General features: G+C 45.4%; 2 protein-coding genes across 2 annotated transcripts in view; one reads left to right on the forward strand and one right to left on the reverse strand.

Annotated features, from left to right (window-relative positions):
* Positions 1-22,084, reverse strand: part of LOC148385801 (janus kinase and microtubule-interacting protein 3-like) — a 141,666-nt gene that overhangs the window by 18,302 nt on the left and 101,280 nt on the right. The window lies entirely within an intron of this gene.
* On the forward strand, positions 5,275-7,523 carry LOC148385804 (janus kinase and microtubule-interacting protein 3-like). Its single transcript, XM_088399242.1, has 9 exons — positions 5,275-5,589; positions 5,674-5,744; positions 5,881-5,985; positions 6,130-6,243; positions 6,325-6,441; positions 6,663-6,725; positions 6,812-7,253; positions 7,374-7,439; positions 7,501-7,523. Exons 5-7 carry the CDS (start codon positions 6,373-6,375, stop codon positions 6,935-6,937), a joined length of 258 nt encoding a protein of 85 aa, XP_088255368.1. The 5' UTR covers positions 5,275-5,589; positions 5,674-5,744; positions 5,881-5,985; positions 6,130-6,243; positions 6,325-6,372; the 3' UTR covers positions 6,938-7,253; positions 7,374-7,439; positions 7,501-7,523.

A 22,084-nucleotide genomic window follows, 5' to 3' on the forward strand; every position in this document is an offset into this window, starting at 1 on the left:
GTTAAACACTTCCTATTTCATGTCTAACAGTACTCGATTTAACAAATAACCATAAATAAATACAGTGTGGGCAGTCACGTTAACATATGTGATTATCCTGCCTAATATGTTTATCACAAATATGTCACTAATCACTAATATGTTTATTTGTTTATCACAACACCTTTGGACCTTCAGCAATCGATTATTTACCTTCATCTACATAGAGACAGAACGATGGTGTCTTAAACATCTCATTCATTTCACCAAATAACTTCACGCAGGTGGATAACGGCCGTCTCGGTCACGCTATGTTGCGTGATGCAGTTTTGAAGAACCAAATGCATTTATTCAATGAATAAGTCAAGCTAGTTCTATGTTTATGATGTTGTAAGTTACGGTACCGATTGAAGTTGAGTTCGAAGCCAGTGGAAAACAGCGCTGCGTTTGTGCTCTCCAGGTACAAATGTTGTGATCTCTGACTGACGACCGGGCGAGACTCGAGTAAGAGATGTCCAAACGAGCTCCGGCAGGGCGGGCCAAGGCGGAGCGAACGGACGCCCTTCAGGCCGCCAATGACGAGCTGAGAACCAAACTGATGGACGTCCAGTTAGAACTTCAGCAGGAGAAGAACAAGGTGAAAACCTCAACAGACAGACACTGCCTGCCTCCCTGCCTGCCTCCCTGCCTGCCTCCCTGCCTGCCTCCCTCCCTCCCAGTTTTCCCGATGTAGATTAGACATGCGTGTGCCATGACTGTGTCAGCCTACATCAACAAATGCACCGAGGACGTCAGCACCACTAAGAATATAATCACCCGGGGCAACCAACGACCCTGGATGACTGAGGAGGTACGTCAAACGCTACGAGCGCGGAACTCTGCCTTCAAGTCTGGCGACAAGGAGACACTGAGGACAGCGAGAGCCAACTTGAACCGTGCCATCAGGATAGCGAAGCGAGACCGCAGTCGAAAATTTCAGGATCGTTTCCACGACGTCAAAAACATCAGGAGTATGTGGCAAGGCATACGGGCGATTACAGACTACAACTCACCCTCCCCCCCCCGGTGGGTGTAGTTGATGCTGACTTTCTAAATGGTCTAAATAACTTCTTTGGGAGGTTCGAGGCACTAAACGGCACTCCAGCAGTTAAAACTGTCCCCCATCAGGAAGAGGAGGTACTCTGCCTTGACTCCGCCGATGTGTTGAAGACCCTGAGGAGAGTCAACCCCTGTAAGGCCCCTGGCCCCGACAACATTCCTGGGCGTGTGTTCAGGGAATGTGCAAGTCATCTGGCTGGGGTCATCACAGACATTTTTAACACCTCGCTGGGCCAAGCCACAGTGCCGGCGTGCTTTAAGACTGCCTCCATCATTCCGGTGCCGAAGAAACCTCAAATCACCTCATTTAATGATTACCGGCCTGTTGCACTGACTCCGGTTATGATGAAGTGCTTCGAAAGGCTGCTTAAAGGTCACATCGTTTCCAGACTCCCCCTATTATTTGACCCGTTCCAGTTTGCCAACCGGCAAAACCGCTCCACTCAGGACGCCATCTCCTCCGTTCTTCACCTGAGCCTGGCTCACCTGGAGGAGAAGAACACCCATGTGCGGAGGCTGTTCCTGGACTTCAGCTCAGCGTTTAACACCATCATCCCACAGCATCTGGTAGGAAAATTGGAACACCTGGGCTTCAACACCCCCCTTCGCAACTGGCTGCTAGACTTCCTCACCAACAGACCTCAGTCAGTCCGGGTCGGACAGAACACCTCTGATGTCATCACCCTCAGCACAGGCTCCCTTCAGGGCTGCGTCCTGAGCCCCCTGCTGTGCACCCTGATGACTGCGTCCTCAGGTTCACCACCAATCACATCGTGAAGTCAGCAGACGACACAACGGTGGTGGGGCTCATCAGAGACAACAACGACCTGGACTACAGAGAGGAGGTGGAGCAGCTGGTGGGCTGGTGCAGAGAAAACAGCCTGATCCTGAATGAGGAGAAGATGAAGGAGATCATCGTCGACTTCAGGAAAAAACAGCCTCACCACGCTCCACTGATCATCAACAGCTCAGCTGTGGAGGTGGTCAGCACCACCAAATTCCTGGGGGTCCACATCACAGAAGACCTCACCTGGACTATGAACACTACGGCACTGGTCAAGAGGGCACAGAAGCGCTTGTACTTCCTGCGGAGGATGAGGAGAGCCCACCTGCCCCCACCCATCATGAGGACGTTCTACAGGAGCACCATAGAGAGCATTCTGACAAGCTGTCTCTCTGTGTGGTGTGGAGGCTGCACCGCCTCCGATTGGAAGAACGTGAGGAGAGTGGTGAGGACAGCAGAGAGGATCATAGGGGCTCCTCTTCCCTCCATTCAGGACATTTCATCTCAGCGCTGCATGTCCCGTGCCCGTAACATCATCAATGACCCATCACACCCCCACCATGGACTGTTCTCCCTGCTGCCCTCTGGGAAGAGGTTTGCAGCATCCGCTGCAGGTCCACCAGGTTCTGCAACAGCTTTTTCCCTGCTGTCATCAGACTGTTGAACACTAGAACTGTTGAGCTCTAAACTGAACTCTGCATCACACATTCACAGAACTGTACTTTATGACACTACGGACCTCTATCTTGCACTATCTCGCACTACCAACTTTACTGAACTTGTATAAACCCTTTAAATAGAAGTTTAATACATGGTTTAGCATTCCTCTGCACACTCTTGAATACTGTTTTGCCTACTTGCACTATTGCATAATTATCACTGCTGCACTTTATACTTATTTTTAATATATATATATATATATATAGTATATATGTATATATATATATTTTCATAGGATATGTTACTTCTATTCAACTGCAATATCACTACTTTGTTGTAAGACGTATGCAACGGAATTTCGTTTTGTATGCACCATGTGCAGACAAGATGACAATAAAGTTTGTCTAAGTCTAAGTCATGTCAGGTCAGCTGTCTGGAGAGAGAGAGAAGTCAGGACCTGCGGGCGGAGCACCACCGTGCCACCGCCGCCATGACGGAACTCAAAAGCAAACTCCATGAGGAGAAGCAGAAAGAGTTAGCCATTACCAGGGAGACATTACTGCGGCAGCATGAAATGGAGCTGATGAGAGTGATCAAAATCAAAGATGGAGAGATCCAGCGACTGAATGCCTTGGTCCTCAGCCTGAGGGACGGCTCCATGGACAAGGTGATCCGCTCTATCCGTGTCTGACTATCCGCACGCCACGTCGGGCTTCGATGCGGCCGCTACCGTATTGTGTAGCTTGTCCCCAGTAAGCGTCGCGGCGCTCCGTTGCGGTCTCAACGGCCCGGTGTGGCGCAATGTCTGCTCAGGTGAGGAGGGGGGGCGCTTTGCTGGCGGAGGTGGAGGAGACGCGGCGGTGTCGGGAGACCGAGCGGTGTCGCCTCCACCAGGAGCGCGGAAGAAGCCCTGGCAGCGGCCCAGCAGGCCTGGCAGTCCCGAGCGGCCGAGCTCCGATCGGCTCATCACCAGCATCGGGAGGAGCTGAGCCGAACCAAGAGAGACTGCGAGAGGGAGATCCGCCGACTGGTAGGACTGATCAGATGCGCGGTGCGTGACTATGTTCCCAATTTCGTTGTATACCTGCAGTGCAATGACACCTAAGGCATTCTATTCTATTCTATTTCACAAGAAGAAAATGTCCGGTTGCTCGCTTCGCTTTTGTCACAGCAAAGGTGTTCTAGTCGATTCAAGAACAAAATTGGCCGGTTGCTCTCTTTGTTTTTGTCACAATTCTGGCAAATGAGTTTGCCCGCCTGCCTGAGCGCTCCCCGTTTGTACATCCAGACGGATGAGATCAAGCTGAAAGACAGAGCGGTTAGTGTTTTGGATGAAGCCCTGGGGCCGGCCACGTCCACCGCCTTCAGCTGCAGACTCAGGCTGCCGAGCAGCAGATCGCTGCCCTGAGGGATTCCCAAAGGGCGGGCCTAAACTACCCTGGAAGTGGGGTCAACGCCGCTACTAGCAATCCTCTTCATTGCGTAAGCCACCTCATCACACACTTGCAGTACGCATGACTTAGTTCGTTGCTGGAGGAAGGTAGCACAAAAACAGTTTTGAACTTTGAACGAGTGCTTGTGTGTGTGTGTTGCGGGGCGTTTTCAGTCTCAGGAGGATCGGGACACGCGACGGTTTCATCTGAAAATCGCTGAGCTCAGCGCAGTCATCAGGAAACTGGAGGATCGAAACGCCCTGCTTTCTGAAGAGCGCAATGAACTGGTAATTTATTGACGGCACGCTTGAAGGTTTGCGCTACGTTTGATGCGCGCCATCCAGCGAGGCACCCATTGCGCTTGCTTATTAGTTGAGCGGCGCGGCGAGTCGGTTGCCTGGTAGATGTCTTTTATTGGGAGCCAAAGCCACGATTCCGTTCAAACCGATGCAAAAGGAATGGATACGTTCTGGCCCGCGTGTTGTGCGTCTTTCACATCCCGCACTTCATGCTTGCAGCTAAAGTGACTGAGAGAAACAGAAAGCCAGTTTCTGCCACTCCTGTACAAAAACAAACGCCTGAGCAGGAAGAATGAAGAACTCTCGCTGGTGCTGTGTCGCCTTGAAAACAAAGTGCGCTTTGTCACCCAGGAGAACGAGGAGATGGCAAGCTTGGTAAGTCGACGCGGACAACGGCGGCGTGCCAACAGAGTCCACTGCATTTGTGTTCCACAGAGAAGGCCTAGTTCGCTCAATGACCTGGACCGCGGTTGCGGCCAGCAGGACGGTGAAATGGAGTTCCTTCAAGTTGTGGAGCAGCGGCACATCATCGACGACTTGTCCAAGGTCTTCAGGCAGGCGACTCGGTGCACGTACGGCAGCGCCGCGCTCGCTCGCTGTCGCCAGGAAACCTTTTCCGTCCAAAGCTTGGCCGGCGGCCACCATCCAAAAAATTGGCCCCTTAAATTCCGACCTTTCAAGCAGGAGCATTGTGCGCACGCGTTTGAACACGCTTTAGACTTGTTTTGCCGTTTTCAGCAGCTCAAAGCTCCCGTTTTGTCAGCGCCTTTGCCACTCGCTGTGCGCTGAAAACGACGGACTTGCCCGGCTGCTCAGCCCGTCAACCATGAGCCGCGAGCGCGACGTCATTGTCCGTAGGCAGCTAGTGGCAAAATGCACCCTGTTAGAGTTGCGCTCGCTCCAACTTATTTTGCAAGAACCACACGGGAGACAAGTAAGTTCTTTTGGACACCTGCAGGTGGAGAGTCCATCCGTTGTACGAATGAAGTCTGACTCTCGGCTCCTGCACGAGCATTTTAATTAAGAGAAACAGGGTGGGTGTAAGAGTGGATTGAATAGAGGAAGCCCTTGACCTCTAGTCAAAACATAGCAAGGGGTGTTTTACGACTTTGTGTAGGAAGGGATAAGCGATAGGGATAAATAAGGGATAAATAATATTATTTATTACAGGTCGCAGTCAAAGTCAAAGCAACACAATGATACGATAAAGATAATCTGGAAAACCCTGACACACCCTGTAGTTGTCACTTTTGGAAAAGACGAGCGCCCCTCCAATCATCGCCGGTGACGTGTTTTTCAGGCTCTGGAGACAGGAGCTCATGTCAGAAATGTCATTGTGAGTCGCGTTTGTTTCTGCGCCGGAACCGTTCGTTCCCTTTGCATCCAAAGAATCTCAAAGGCGGATTATTTGTGTCGACAGGAGAGAGATTTGCTGCTACGATACCGACGTCGAGAATCTCTGAGGAGGAACAAAGCGTGAGGTCCTGCAAGGTGAGTCTGTTTGTTTGCGGCTGCTTGGTGTTGCGCAAGATGAAATGGCCTTTTTCTCGCTATCGTTCCTCTCGTCGATTCATCGTGAGGTGTCGCTTCAGTTTGTTCAGAGAGATGTTTGCTTCCGCGCCCGCAGGTCATCGAAACATTTTACGGCTACGACGAAGACGTGTTGGTGGACTCGGACGGATCGTCCTTGTCTTTTCACACCGACAGAACCCCCGACACGGAACCCGAAGAGGTAGCCCGCCATTTCTGCCAGCGTATTGGCACCAAACATTCCTCTTCAGCCTGGAATCGGACTCGTCTTTGCGTCGCGGGTGCTTTGTCGCCGGTCTGACTGATTCTGGTACTAGTGCTGTGTTGCATTGGTGTGTGCATGAAGAGGCGGAGCTTCGCTACCGCCAGCTGACGCAAGAATATCAAGCGCTGCAACGAGCCTACGCTCTGCTAGCCCAGACCAGCGAAAGGGGACTACGACGCCGAGAAGGAGATCAAGGTGGCGCCCCTTCCCGCAACCCCCGGCCGGGTCGCAGCCTCCCCGTTCTCACCCAGCCTCGGGTGTTCTCTGGTCTGAAAGGAGGAGGAGGAGCCTCCCTCCTCCTCCTTTCAGACCAGAGAAAAGCTGATGGTAGAAATGGGTCACTATCAAAGCAGAGTAGCAGATCTGGAGTCAGCGCTGAAGCAACAAGGACAGGTAAGCTCATCAATGAGCACACCTTTTTCTCAGACAAAATAGCTACATTCTTCAGTCACTCATCCGTCTGGCATTACTGGACCAACCCCCCCCCCCCCCCCCCCCCGAACGTGGCTGGGAAAATGCGGAGAAAAGCAAATGTCATTTTCCAGTCAACCAAAGAATTTGTGGATGAAAATGACACAACATTCCAAAGCTGTCCACGCGTTTGTCTCTTCTAGAATGTCAAGTGGGTGGAGGAGAAGCAGCTGCTGCGTCAGAGCAATCAGCAGTTGGCCGAAAAGGTGACGGAAAGAAAGGCGCTGGGCGGAGTCGCTTGGCGTCACACCTGTCGGGAAGCCCCGCAGATGAGGTCTGACTGTCTTTTCAGGTCAGGCGGATGGAGGCGGAAGAAGCGCGTCTGAAAGAGCACATCCAGGATATCCGAGACCAAAACGAACTGCTTGAGTTCCGCATCCTGGAGCTGGAGGTGGGAAGACTCGCACAAGCGTGTTGAGGCCAGAGATGTGACGGACGGACGGACGGACGGACGGACGGACGGACGGACGGACGGACGGATGCATGCCTCTGCCTTTCAGGAGAGGGAGTGGCGCTCCCCCGTCTTGAAGTTTCTGCAAGTCCGTTTCCCAGACGGCCTCAGCCCTTTGCAGATCTACTGCGAGGCCGAGGGCGTGAGCGTACGTAAGGCGTCCCTCGCAACCCTAACCTTAACCCGAGGTCCCAGAACACCTTACATTGCTCCTTGCGCCTTTCCCCCGGACATCGTCATCAGTGATCTGATGAAGAAGCTGGACATCCTGGGCTATAACGCCGTAAGTGTATGTCGAACTCCTTATGTTCGCACTCCACGAGACTCGGCGGCTCAAATGTGACTTTTGGAAGGCTTTGCGCTGAAAGAAGCTTGTTGACGCTGTGCCTTTGGGCTCTTGCAGAATCTCACCAACGAGGAGCAGGTGGTCGTGATTCACGCCAGGACCCTTCTCACCCTAGCCGAGAAGGTAACGCGCACGTCCACGCACGCTCTCGCATTCTGCTTATGTGACAGCAGCCTTTCCTCAGTGGTTAGAATACATCAAAGTGACCAAGTCAGCACTTCAACAGAAGATGTTGGACATTGAAAGTGAGAAGGTAGACAGACACGCGACATCAGCCAAGGGGAACTCCGGCAATGTGCCCCAACAATTCTGACCTTGAGCTGTGCTAGGATATGTTCTGCAAGCAGAAGGGCTACCTGGATGAAGAGTTGGACTTCAGGAAGTGTTCCATGGACCAGGCTCATAAGGTAAGCCGCCCTCAAATCTCCCGCCGGACCACTGATGGACGAGGATTGCGGCCCAGAGGATCCTGGAGCTGGAGGCCATGTTGTACGAGGCGCTACCGCAGCGGGACTGCCCCGCCACGGACGGCGAAAAAGCCAGCCACGCTGGCGTGAATGACGTGCTGACGGCGGATCAGAGAGAAGAGCTTAGGAGCGCCGTGGACCAATGGAAGCGAGCCCTGATGTGCGAGTTGAGGGAGCGCGACGCTTGCATCCTCCAAGAGAGAATGGATCTGCTGCACAGCGCGCAACAGGTAAGGGCCCAAAGCCAGCCCGGCACTTACTTGCACGCTTACTGGCTTTTGAATGCCACTTTCCATTTGTCCGTCCTAGAGGAACAAAGAGCTGAAAAAATTCATCGAAGCTCAGAAGAGACAAATCAAACAATTGGAGGAGAAGTTTCTGTTTCTCTTTCTATTCTTCTCCTTGGCCTTCATTCTGTGGCCCTAACACCAGCTGGTGAGTGAGCTCCAGCGGCACCGCACTCGACACCTCCGATACACTGCCAGCCGGTCTCAGACGTTGGCAGACGCTCCGATGCCAACGTATACCCCCCGCCACGGTGACAGAGGCACCGCGTCACACCGGCGCTCATCCAATCAGAAGGCAGGAAAAGCAAATTCACATGCAGGGCACTTTTGAACCAGAAGAGAGCGCCACAAAAAACGGTTGTTGCCCCAAACGCGCACTAAAAAGGGTCAGAATAACAAGAGTCCCACTGGCCAGCCGGGGCCACCCGTCCAGCTGTTTCTTCAGGGGGGAAAAAAATTGGAGTCACCGGTGAGTACATTTTGCATTTAGCTCTGCTTTTCTGCTTCTGTCTTCAAGTGTGTGGCATCCTGCGATCAAAGAGTCAGCCAACCCCAAAGCGGTTGACCTCAACGTCCCACCACCATGCCTACCAGAGCAGGTGACGTGATGCTTTGGACATCCTTCCGTCTCAGATGCCCAAAAGTACTCTTTGCCACATCTGCGGCAATACGGTGTCTTTTCAAAGGTGCAAATAAATCCAGCGTGGGCGGAACACGCACGTCTTCGGTTTTTCCCGCTTTGTTTGTGTGACAGCTGTTGTGAAAATTTTATACAAATAAAGTTGTATAGTACAGGTTTGGCCAAGCCGCAACTCCCGAACCGCATGCGGCTCTTTTATGTTCATATCAACATTTGTGTGTGTGTGTGTGTGGGGGGGGGGGGGGGGGGGGGGGTTGTGCGTGTTGGCTTCACTTGAGTTCAATTTGGTATTTTGGTCAAAAGCGCATGTGGTGAAATTCCACAAAGTAGGATGGGCAAACACATTTCTTTAAACTATGAGTGTCAATTGGGCTCTCGAAATGGCAGGGAAAAGATGCACAGCAAAGCGAAAATACGTAGATGAACACAGGACGTTTTAATCAGAGTGGGAAAGTTTCTATTTTTTGTTGAACGTGATGGCAAACCATTCTGCCTGATATGTCAGACCTCAGCGCATTTCAAAGATTCAAATCTTCAGCGCCATGCACTTCAGCTCACTCCATGCTAACATTGATCAGGCGTCGAACCCGCATCATCATGCTTAAGAGGTGGCCATGCTAACCAGTGCGCCATTATGTCAACGCATAATAACTAAGTCTACTGGTCAAAACAGCGGTTACTATATGACGTCGCTACGTCGTGGTCACGTGACGCAGACAAGACGTCAATGGACGTGGGCAGAGTTAACTTGTTTAAAAGGGAGTAGGCAGAAGAAATATTTAATTTATTTAAATCTATTTTGAGTGCACACCCTTATGCCAATGCATAACAACTGTAAATCTACTAAACAAAACAGCGGTTGCTATATGACATCTGCCACGTCGTGGTCACGTGACATACGTGACGTCGATGGGCGTAACTTTCGCCGGAATTCAAATCCGCGGGGAGAGTTAACTTGTTTAAAAGAGAGTGGGCAGAAGAATTATTTAATTTATTTAAATCTATTTGGTGTGTGCGCCATTATGTCAATGCATAACAACTGTAAGTCTACTAAACAAAACAGCGGTTGCTATTTGACGTCTGCCACGTCGTGGTCACGTGACGCGGACGTGACGTCGACGCCTACTTTACATCCCACCGATCACAGGACTCCTCGGCTGCATAACCGTGCCCCCTTCCCAACCAATCGGATTTGCTATACGCGAAAACGACGCCAATGGAAAGAGCTTCCGCCCAAATTTAAATCCGTGGGCGTGGCTCGCAGCGGGAAGTAGGAAAATGGCGGCGATGTTGACAAAGACACAGCGGATGGTAACATACGACTAACAAGAGAAATATTTTTATTTTCTGCTTGCAACTGGACCGTCCAGAGCGTACACGGTAAGTACAACTCATCGTTTTTAAAAAGAAGTACTTTTGTTGCCCTGAAAAGCGAGTGAGCGTGGCGTTTGTGGGGGACGTCGAATTTCGACGATTCTTTCTGGTCAACGGTTGTAAATGATTGTGTTGATTAAAAAAGAAAACTTGATGTAACTCTACTTTTAACTGCCGTTTCAGATAGATTTGGAATTGCATCACATCCAATTTTGCCTAGAGCGTACACGGTAAGTAACACTCGTTGTGTTTAAGGAGATTTACGTTTGTAATAGCAGAAGTGTAGCCGCGTTGCGTTGTACGTGTGAATGTTGGTCCGGGCGAAATGTTAATGTTTAATTTCATTCCTTTAGGTTCCACGGTGTTTGTTGGCTGCAAGTTTTCCACTGCAAGAAGAGGCTCATATCATTGACCAGGAGCGAGCTACAATGGTGAGTAGCCATAACATTTATGTTAAACACTTCCTATTTCATGTCTAACAGTACTTGATTTAACAAATAACCATAAATAAATACAGTGTGGGCACTGAAGTTAACATATGTGATTATACTGCCTAATCTGTCACCGAGTAGATTGTTGCAAAGTAATATAAGATCCAAAGTTGTAATTCAGAATAGTTTTCAAAAGAAGGCCATTAGAATTATATACAAGTCTGATTACCCTGAACAAGCTATTAATTAAATCACAAATTCTTCAATTCAAAGATTTGGTAGATTATCAGACAAATAATGTCTAACAGTAATTGATTTAACACATCACGATAAGTAGATTGAGTGTGGGCACTCTCAAGTTAACATATGTGATTATACTGCCTAATCTGTTACAGAGTATGTTGTTGCCAAGTAATGTAGAATAGATCCAAAGTAGTAATCCAGAATAGTTTTGAAGAGGCCATTAGAATGATAAACAAATCTGATTACCTTGAACATAATAACAAGCTAAGTGTTTAATATGTCCTATGAAGTCAAAATTGGGCACCATCATGTGGTGAAATTTGGAATTGCATCACATCCAATTTTGCCTGGGAACAAACAGATTACATAAATCTTAGTTTTGAATAAGCCACTCCTTCTCAAACAAGTAAACTCTGCCCATTTTGCGCAGTAGATGTTCTGTTAATATCTAGTATTTATACAAAGTCATAATTTAAATTGCTTTCAACCTTCATTCATCGGTTCAACCAACATTACTCGCTCTTATTACCAACTTGTATTGATTTAACTAAGCGTTTAATACTTCCTATCAGGTCTCAAATCGAGATTTGGCAAAATACAATTTCAGCAAATCCAATTTTGCCAGGGAACAAAAATAGATTAAATAAACTAAATAAGTCCTCTTCCCATTAAATAAATCAGAAAAGTCTGTCTTGTAACCAGTCCTCTTCAAACAAGTAAAGTCTGCCCATTTTGTGCCGTAGATTTTGTGTCTATGCCTAGTATTTAAACAAAATCATAATTTAAACGACTTCTTTCCTTCATTCACTTTGGAAATTTGGAATTGCAGCAAATCGAATTTTGGCAGGGAACAAAAATAGATCAATTAAACTAAATAAGTCTTCTTCCCATTAAATAAATTAAAAAAGTCTGTCTTGTAACCAGTCCTTTTCAAACAAGTAAAGTCTGCCCATTTTGTGCCGTCGATTTTGTGTTAATGCCTAGTATTTATACAAAATCATAATTTAAAGGACTTCATTCCTTCATTCACTTTGGAAATTTGGAATTGCAGCACATCAAATTTTGCCTGGGAAGAAAAGTAGATTAAATAAATTTAATAAGTCTTACTACTTCCCATTAAATAAATTAAATACGTCTTACTTGTTCCCACTCCTTTTCAAAACAGTAGTTTAAAACGAGGGCCCTTCACTCAATCTTTAACCTCAACCCCGCACGTTGTGTTGTATCTGTGAATGTTGGTTGTGGCCAAATGATAGTTTTCTTTCATTCGTTTAGGTTCCAAGAAAACTTGATGTAACTCTACTTTTAACTGCCGTTTCAGATAAGCGGGTATTACGTCGCAGTCAAATGCCGCGGATATGACGTAATTGCCCGAACCTCCGCCAAAATTCAAATCTGTTGGCGCGATGGCCGTGAGCCACTGAGCAGCGACGATTATCAACAGAAATATCTTTATTTTCTGCTTGCAACTGGACCGTCTAGAGCGTACACGGTAAGTAACACTCATTGTGTTTAAGGAGATTTACGTTTGTAATAGCAGAAGTGTAGCCGCGTTGCGTTGTACGTGTGAAAATTGGTCGAGGCGAAATGTTAATGTTTAATTTCATTCCTTTAGGTTCCACGGTGTTTGTTGGCTGCAAGTTTTCCACTGCAAGAAGAGGCTCGTATCATTGACCAGGAGCGAGCTACAATGGTGAGTAGCCATAACATTTATGTTAAACACTTCCTATTTCATGTCTAACAGTACTTGATTTAACAAATAACCATAAATAAATACAGTGTGGGCACTGAAGTTAACATATGTGATTATACTGCCTAATCTGTCACGGAGTAGATTGTTGCAAAGTAATATAAGATCCAAAGTTGTAATTCAGAATAGTTTTCAAAAGAAGGCCATTAGAATTATATACAAGTCTGATTACCCTGAACAAGCTATTAATTAAATCACAAATTCTTCAATTCAAAGATTTGGTAGATTATCAGACAAATAATGTCTAACAGTAATTGATTTAACACATCACGATAAGTAGATTGAGTGTGGGCACTCTCAAGTTAACATATGTGATTATACTGCCTAATCTGTTACAGAGTATGTTGTTGCCAAGTAATGTAGAATAGATCCAAAGTAGTAATCCAGAATAGTTTTGAAGAGGCCATTAGAATGATTAACAAATCTGATTACCTTGAACATAATAACAAGCTAAGTGTTTAATATGTCCTATGAAGTCAAAATTGGGCACCATCATGTGGTGAAATTTGGAATTGCATCACATCCAATTTTGCCTGGGAACAAACAGATTACATAAATCTTAGTTTTGAATAAGCCACTCCTTCTCAAACAAGTAAACTCTGCCCATTTTGCGCAGTAGATGTTCTGTTAATATCTAGTATTTATACAAAGTCATAATTTAAATTGCTTTCAACCTTCATTCATCGGTTCAACCAACATTACTCGCTCTTATTACCAACTTGTATTGATTTAACTAAGCGTTTAATACTTCCTATCAGGTCTCAAATCGAGATTTGGCAAAATACAATTTCAGCAAATCCAATTTTGCCAGGGAACAAAAATAGATTAAATAAACTAAATAAGTCCTCTTCCCATTAAATAAATCAGAAAAGTCTGTCTTGTAACCAGTCCTCTTCAAACAAGTAAAGTCTGCCCATTTTGTGCCGTAGATTTTGTGTCTATGCCTAGTATTTAAACAAAATCATAATTTAAACGACTTCTTTCCTTCATTCACTTTGGAAATTTGGAATTGCAGCAAATCGAATTTTGGCAGGGAACAAAAATAGATCAATTAAACTAAATAAGTCTTCTTCCCATTAAATAAATTAAAAAAGTCTGTCTTGTAACCAGTCCTTTCCAAACAAGTAAAGTCTGCCCATTTTGTGCCGTCGATTTTGTGTTAATGCCTAGTATTTATACAAAATCATAATTTAAAGGACTTCATTCCTTCATTCACTTTGGAAATTTGGAATTGCAGCACATCAAATTTTGCCTGGGAAGAAAAGTAGATTAAATAAATTTAATAAGTCTTACTACTTCCCATTAAATAAATTAAATACGTCTTACTTGTTCCCACTCCTTTTCAAAACAGTAGTTTAAAACGAGGGCCCTTCACTCAATCTTTAACCCCAACCCCGCACGTTGTGTTGTATCTGTGAATGTTGGTTGTGGCCAAATGATAGTTTTCTTTCATTCGTTTAGGTTCCAAGAAAACTTGATGTAACTCTACTTTTAACTGCCGTTTCAGATAAGCGGGTATTACGTCGCAGTCATGTGCCGTGGATATGACGTAATTGCCCGAACCTCCGCCAAAATTCAAATCTGTTGGCGCGATGGCCGTGAGCCACTGAGCAGCGACGATTATCAACAGAAATATCTTTATTTTCTGCTTGCAACTGGACCGTCTAGAGCGTACACGGTAAGTAACACTCATTGTGTTTAAGGAGATTTACGTTTGTAATAGCAGAAGTGTAGCCGCGTTGCGTTGTACGTGTGAAAATTGGTCGAGGCGAAATGTTAATGTTTAATTTCATTCCTTTAGGTTCCACGGTGTTTGTTGGCTGCAAGTTTTCCACTGCAAGAAGAGGCTCGTATCATTGACCAGGAGCGAGCTACAATGGTGAGTAGCCATAACATTTATGTTAAACACTTCCTATTTCATGTCTAACAGTACTTGATTTAACAAATAACCATAAATAAATACAGTGTGGGCACTGAAGTTAACATATGTGATTATACTGCCTAATCTGTCACGGAGTAGATTGTTGCAAAGTAATATAAGATCCAAAGTTGTAATTCAGAATAGTTTTCAAAAGAAGGCCATTAGAATTATATACAAGTCTGATTACCCTTAACATAACAACAAGCTATTAATTAAATCACAAATTCTTCAATTCAAAGATTTGGTAGATTATCAGACAAATAATGTCTAACAGTAATTGATTTAACACATCACAATAAGTAGATTGAGTGTGGGCACTCTCAAGTTAACAGATATGATTATACTGCCTAATCTGTTACAGAGTATGTTGTTGCCAAGTAATGTAGAATAGATCCAAAGTAGTAATCCAGAATAGTTTTGAAGAGGCCATTAGAATAATAAACAAATCTGATTACCTTGAACATAATAACAAGCTAAGTGTTTAATATGTCCTATGAAGTCAAAATTGGGCACCATCATGTGGTGAAATTTGGAATTGCATCACATCCAATTTTGCCTGGGAACAAACAGATTAAATAAATCTTAGTTTTGAATAAGCCACTCCTTCTCAAACAAGTAAACTCTGCCCATTTCGCGCAGTAGATGTTCTGTTAATATCTAGTATTTATACAAAGTCATAATTTAAATTGCTTTCAACCTTCATTCATCGGTTCAACCAACATTACTCGCTCTTATTACCAACTTGTATTGATTTAACTAAGCGTTTAATACTTCCTATCAGGTCTCAAATCGAGATTTGGCAAAATACAATTTCAGCAAATCCAATTTTGCCAGGGAACAAAAATAGATTAAATAAACTAAATAAGTCCTCTTCCCATTAAATAAATCAGAAAAGTCTGTCTTGTAACCAGTCCTCTTCAAACAAGTAAAGTCTGCCCATTTTGTGCCGTAGATTTTGTGTCTATGCCTAGTATTTAAACAAAATCATAATTTAAACGACTTCTTTCCTTCATTCACTTTGGAAATTTGGAATTGCAGCAAATCGAATTTTGGCAGGGAACAAAAATAGATCAATTAAACTAAATAAGTCTTCTTCCCATTAAATAAATTAAAAAAGTCTGTCTTGTAACCAGTCCTTTCCAAACAAGTAAAGTCTGCCCATTTTGTGCCGTCGATTTTGTGTTAATGCCTAGTATTTATACAAAATCATAATTTAAAGGACTTCATTCCTTCATTCACTTTGGAAATTTGGAATTGCAGCACATCAAATTTTGCCTGGGAAGAAAAGTAGATTAAATAAATTTAATAAGTCTTACTACTTCCCATTAAATAAATTAAATACGTCTTACTTGTTCCCACTCCTTTTCAAAACAGTAGTTTAAAACGAGGGCCCTTCACTCAATCTTTAACCCCAACCCCGCACGTTGTGTTGTATCTGTGAATGTTGGTTGTGGCCAAATGATAGTTTTCTTTCATTCGTTTAGGTTCCAAGAAAACTTGATGTAACTCTACTTTTAACTGCCGTTTCAGATAAGCGGGTATTACGTCGCAGTCATGTGCCGTGGATATGACGTAATTGCCCGAACCTCCGCCAAAATTCAAATCTGTTGGCGCGATGGCCGTGAGCCACTGAGCAGCGACGATTATCAACAGAAATATCTTTATTTTCTGCTTGCAACTGGACCGTCTAGAGCGTACACGGTAAGTAACACTCATTGTGTTTAAGGAGATTTACGTTTGTAATAGCAGAAGTGTAGCCGCGTTGCGTTGTACGTGTGAAAATTGGTCGAGGCGAAATGTTAATGTTTAATTTCATTCCTTTAGGTTCCACGGTGTTTGTTGGCTGCAAGTTTTCCACTGCAAGAAGAGGCTCGTATCATTGACCAGGAGCGAGCTACAATGGTGAGTAGCCATAACATTTATGTTAAACACTTCCTATTTCATGTCTAACAGTACTTGATTTAACAAATAACCATAAATAAATACAGTGTGGGCACTGAAGTTAACATATGTGATTATACTGCCTAATCTGTCACGGAGTAGATTGTTGCAAAGTAATATAAGATCCAAAGTTGTAATTCAGAATAGTTTTCAAAAGAAGGCCATTAGAATTATATACAAGTCTGATTACCCTTAACATAACAACAAGCTATTAATTAAATCACAAATTCTTCAATTCAAAGATTTGGTAGATTATCAGACAAATAATGTCTAACAGTAATTGATTTAACACATCACGATAAGTAGATTGAGTGTGGGCACTCTCAAGTTAACAGATATGATTATACTGCCTAATCTGTTACAGAGTATGTTGTTGCCAAGTAATGTAGAATAGATCCAAAGTAGTAATCCAGAATAGTTTTGAAGAGGCCATTAGAATAATAAACAAATCTGATTACCTTGAACATAATAACAAGCTAAGTGTTTAATATGTCCTATGAAGTCAAAATTGGGCACCATCATGTGGTGAAATTTGGAATTGCATCACATCCAATTTTGCCTGGGAACAAACAGATTAAATAAATCTTAGTTTTGAATAAGCCACTCCTTCTCAAACAAGTAAACTCTGCCCATTTCGCGCAGTAGATGTTCTGTTAATATCTAGTATTTATACAAAGTCATAATTTAAATTGCTTTCAACCTTCATTCATCGGTTCAACCAACATTACTCGCTCTTATTACCAACTTGTATTGATTTAACTAAGCGTTTAATACTTCCTATCAGGTCTCAAGGCAAGATTTGGCAAAATACAATTTCAGCAAATCCAATTTTGCCAGGGAACAAAAATAGATTAAATAAACTAAATAAGTCTTCTTCCCATTAAATAAATCAGAAAAGTCTGTCTTGTAACCAGTCCTCTTCAAACAAGTAAAGTCTGCCCATTTTGTGCCGTAGATTTTGTGTCTATGCCTAGTATTTAAACAAAATCATAATTTAAACGACTTCTTTCCTTCATTCACTTTGGAAATTTGGAATTGCAGCAAATCGAATTTTGCCAGGGAACAAAAATAGATCAATTAAACTAAATAAGTCTTCTTCCCATTAAATAAATTAAAAAAGTCTGTCTTGTAACCAGTCCTTTTCAAACAAGTAAAGTCTGCCCATTTTGTGCCGTCGATTTTGTGTTAATGCCTAGTATTTATACAAAATCATAATTTAAAGGACTTCATTCCTTCATTCACTTTGGAAATTTGGAATTGCAGCACATCAAATTTTGCCTGGGAAGAAAAGTAGATTAAATAAATTTAATAAGTCTTACTACTTCCCATTAAATAAATTAAATACGTCTTACTTGTTCCCACTCCTTTACAAAAAAGTAGTTTAAAACGAGGTCCCTTCACTCAACCTTTAACCCTATTTATTCACCTTCTAGGCTAAGTGTTAAAGGCTAAGTGTTAAAGGCTAAGTGTTAAAGGCTAAGTGTTAGAGGCTAAGTGCCAGAGGCTAGGCGCCAGAGGCGAGTTTTTGTGGGCTGAAGTTTTAGTGGGGTTAGTGTGAATACAATCCAAAAGAATACAACAGAATACAATACAATAGAATATAATACATAGATTAAATTCAATAGCTCTTACTACTTCCCATTAAATAAATTAAATACGTCTTACTTGTTCCCAATCCTTTTCAAAAAAGTAGTTTAAAACGAGGGCCCTTCACTCAACCTTTAACCTCAACCCCGCACGTCACATTGTGTTGTATCTGTGAATGTTGGTTGTGGCCAAATGATAGTTTTCTTTCATTCGTTTAGGTTCCACGGTGTTTGTTGGCTATGTTTTCCACTGTCAGAAGGATGAAAATACAAAGTACAACGCTTGGACGTGGGCGAAGACGTCACCGGTGAGTCCTTCCTTCCTATTTATTTACCTTCTAGATGCTAGAGGCTAAGTGTTAGAGGCTAAGTGTTAGAGGCTAAGTGTTAAACACAATACGAACAACACAACGATACTGCACTGAACAACACGATACCGCACTGAGAAACACGATACCGCACTGAACAACACGATACCGCACTGAACAACACCATGCCGCACTGAACACCATGCCACACTGAACAACACCATCCCGCACTGAACAACACCATGCCGCACTAAACAACACCATGCCGCACTGAACAACACCATGCCTCACTGAACGACACCATGCCGCACTGAAAGACACCATGCCGCACTGAACGACACCATGCCGCACTGAAAGACACCATCCCGCACTGAACACCATGCCGCACTGAACAACACCATCCTGCACTGAACAACACCATCCCGCACTGAACAACACCATGCCGCACTGAACAACATTATGCCGCACTGAACATTATGCCGCACTGAACAACACCATGCCGCACTGAACAACACCATGCCGCACTGAACAACATTATGCCGCACTGAACAACACCATGCCGCACTGAACAACACCATGCCGCACTGAACAACACCATGCCGCACTGAACAACATTATGCCGCACTGAACAACACCATGCCGCACTGAACAACACCATCCTGCACTGAACAACACCATTCCGCATTGAACACCATGCCGCACTGAACAACACCATCCCGCACTGAACAACACCATCCCGCACTGAACAACACCATGCCGCACTGAACAACATTATGCCGCACTGAACAACATTATGCCGCACTGAACAACACCATGCCGCACTGAACAACACCATGCCGCACTGAACAACACCATGCCGCACTGAACAACATTATAACGCACTGAACAACACCATCCCGCACTGAACAACACCATGCCGCACTAAACAACATTATGCCGCACTGAACAACATTATGCCGAAATGAACAACACCATGCCGCACTGAACAACACCATGCCGCACTGAACAACACCATCCTGCACTGAACAACACCATCCCGCACTGAACAACACCATGCCGCACTGAACAACACCATGCCGCACTGAACAACACCATGCCGCAATGAACAACACCATCCCGCACTGAACAACATTATGCCGCACTGAACAACATTATGCCGCACTGAACAACATTATGCCGCACTGAACAACACCATGCCGCACTGAACAACACCATCCTGCACTGAACAACACCATCCCGCACTGAACAACACCATGCCGCACTGAACAACATTATGGCGCACTGAACAACATTATGCCGCACTGAACAACACCATGCCGCACTGAACAACACCATGCCGCACTGAACAACACCATGCCGCAATGAACAACACCATCCCGCACTGAACAACACCATGCCGCACTGAGCAACACCATGCCGCACTGAACAACACCATCCTGCACTGAACAACACCATGCCGCACTGAACAACACCATTCCGCACTGAACAACACCATGCCGCACTGAACAACATTACGCTGCACTGAACAACACCATGCCGCACTGAACAACACCATGCCGCACTGAACAACACCATGCCGCATTGAACAACACCATGCCGCATTGAACAACACCATGCCGCACTGAACACCATCCTGCACTGAACAACACCATGCCGCATTGAACAACACCATGCCGCACTGAACAACACCATCCTGCACTGAACAACACCATCCCGCACTGAACAACACCATCCCGCATTGAACAACACCATCCTGCACTGAACAACACCATGCCGCACTGAACAACACCATGCCGCACTGAACAACACCATTCCGCACTGAACAACACCATGCCGCACTGAACAACACCATCCTGCACTGAACAACACCATCCCGCACTGAACAACACCATGCCGCATTGAACAACACCATCCTGCACTGAACAACACCATCCTGCACTGAACAACACCATGCCGCACTGAACAACACCATGCCGCACTGAACAACACCATGCCGCACTGAACAACACCATGTCGCACTGAACAACACCATCCCGCACTGAACAACACCATGCCGCACTGAACAACACCATGCCGCACTGAACAACACCATGCCGCACTGAACAACATTATGCTGCACTGAACAACACCATCCCGCACTGAACAACACCATGCCGCACTAAACAACATTATGCCGCACTGAACAACATTATGCCGAAATGAACAACACCATGCCGCACTGAACAACACCATGCCGCACTGAACAACACCATCCTGCACTGAACAACACCATCCCGCACTGAACAACACCATGCCGCACTGAACAACACCATGCCGCACTGAACAACACCATGCCGCAATGAACAACACCATCCCGCACTGAACAACATTATGCCGCACTGAACAACATTATGTCGCACTGAACAACACCATGCCGCACTGAACAACACCATGCCGCACTGAACAACATTATGCCGCACTGAAAAACACCATGTCGCACTGAACAACACCATCCCGCACTGAACAACACCATGCCGCATTGAACAACACCATGCCGCACTGAACAACACCATGCTGCACTGAACAACATTATGCTGCACTGAACAACACGATCCTGCATTGAACAACACCATGCCGCACTGAACAACACCATCCTGCACTGAACAACACCATCCTGCACTGAACAACACCACCCCGCACTGAACAACACGATCCCGCATTGAACACCATCCCGCACTGAACAACACCATGCCGCACTGAACAACACCATTCCGCACTGAACAACACCATACCGCACTGAACAACACCATGCCGCACTGAACAACACCATGCCGCACTGAACAACACCATGCCGCACTGAACAACATTATGCCGCACTGAAAAACACCATGCCGCACTGAACAACACCATCCCGCACTGAACAACACCATGCCGCATTGAACAACAGCATGCCGCACTGAACAACACCATCCTGCACTGAACAACACCATCCCGCACTAAACAACACCATGCCGCACTGAACAACATTATGGCGCACTGGACAACATTATGCCGCACTGAACAACACCATGCCGCACTGAACAACACCATGCCGCACTGAACAACACCATGCCGCACTGAACAACACCATGCCGCACTGAACAACATTATGCCGCACTGAACAACACCATGCCGCACTGAACAACACCATGCCGCACTGAACAACACGATCCCGCATTGAACAACACCATCCTGCACTGAACAACACCATGCCGCACTGAACAACACCATGCCGCACTGAACAACACCATTCCGCACTGAACAACACCATGCCGCACTGAACGACACCATCCTGCACTGAACAACACCATCCCGCACTGAACAACACCATGCCGCATTAAACAACACCATGCCGCACTGAACAACACCATCCTGCACTGAACAACACCATGCCGCACTGAACAACACCATGCCGCACTGAACAACACCATGCCGCACTGAACAACATTATGCCGCACTGAACAACATTATGCCGCACTAAACAACATTATGTCGCACTGAACAACACCATGCCGCACTGAACAACACCATGCTGCACTGAACAACATTATGCCGCACTGAACAACACGATCCCGCATTGAACAACACCATCCCGCAGTGAACAACACCATGCCGCATTGAACAACACCATGCCGCACTGAACAACACCATGCTGCACTGAACAACATTATGCTGCACTGAACAACACGATCCTGCATTGAACAACACCATGCCGCACTGAACAACACCATCCTGCACTGAACAACACCATGCCGCACTGAACAACACCATGCCGCACTGAACAACATTATGCCGCACTGAA

This window comes from Syngnathus floridae, chromosome 15, assembly GCF_059516105.1.
Source record: "Syngnathus floridae isolate MCC-2025c chromosome 15, RoL_Sflo_1.0, whole genome shotgun sequence".
Lineage (NCBI taxonomy): Eukaryota > Metazoa > Chordata > Actinopteri > Syngnathiformes > Syngnathidae > Syngnathus > Syngnathus floridae.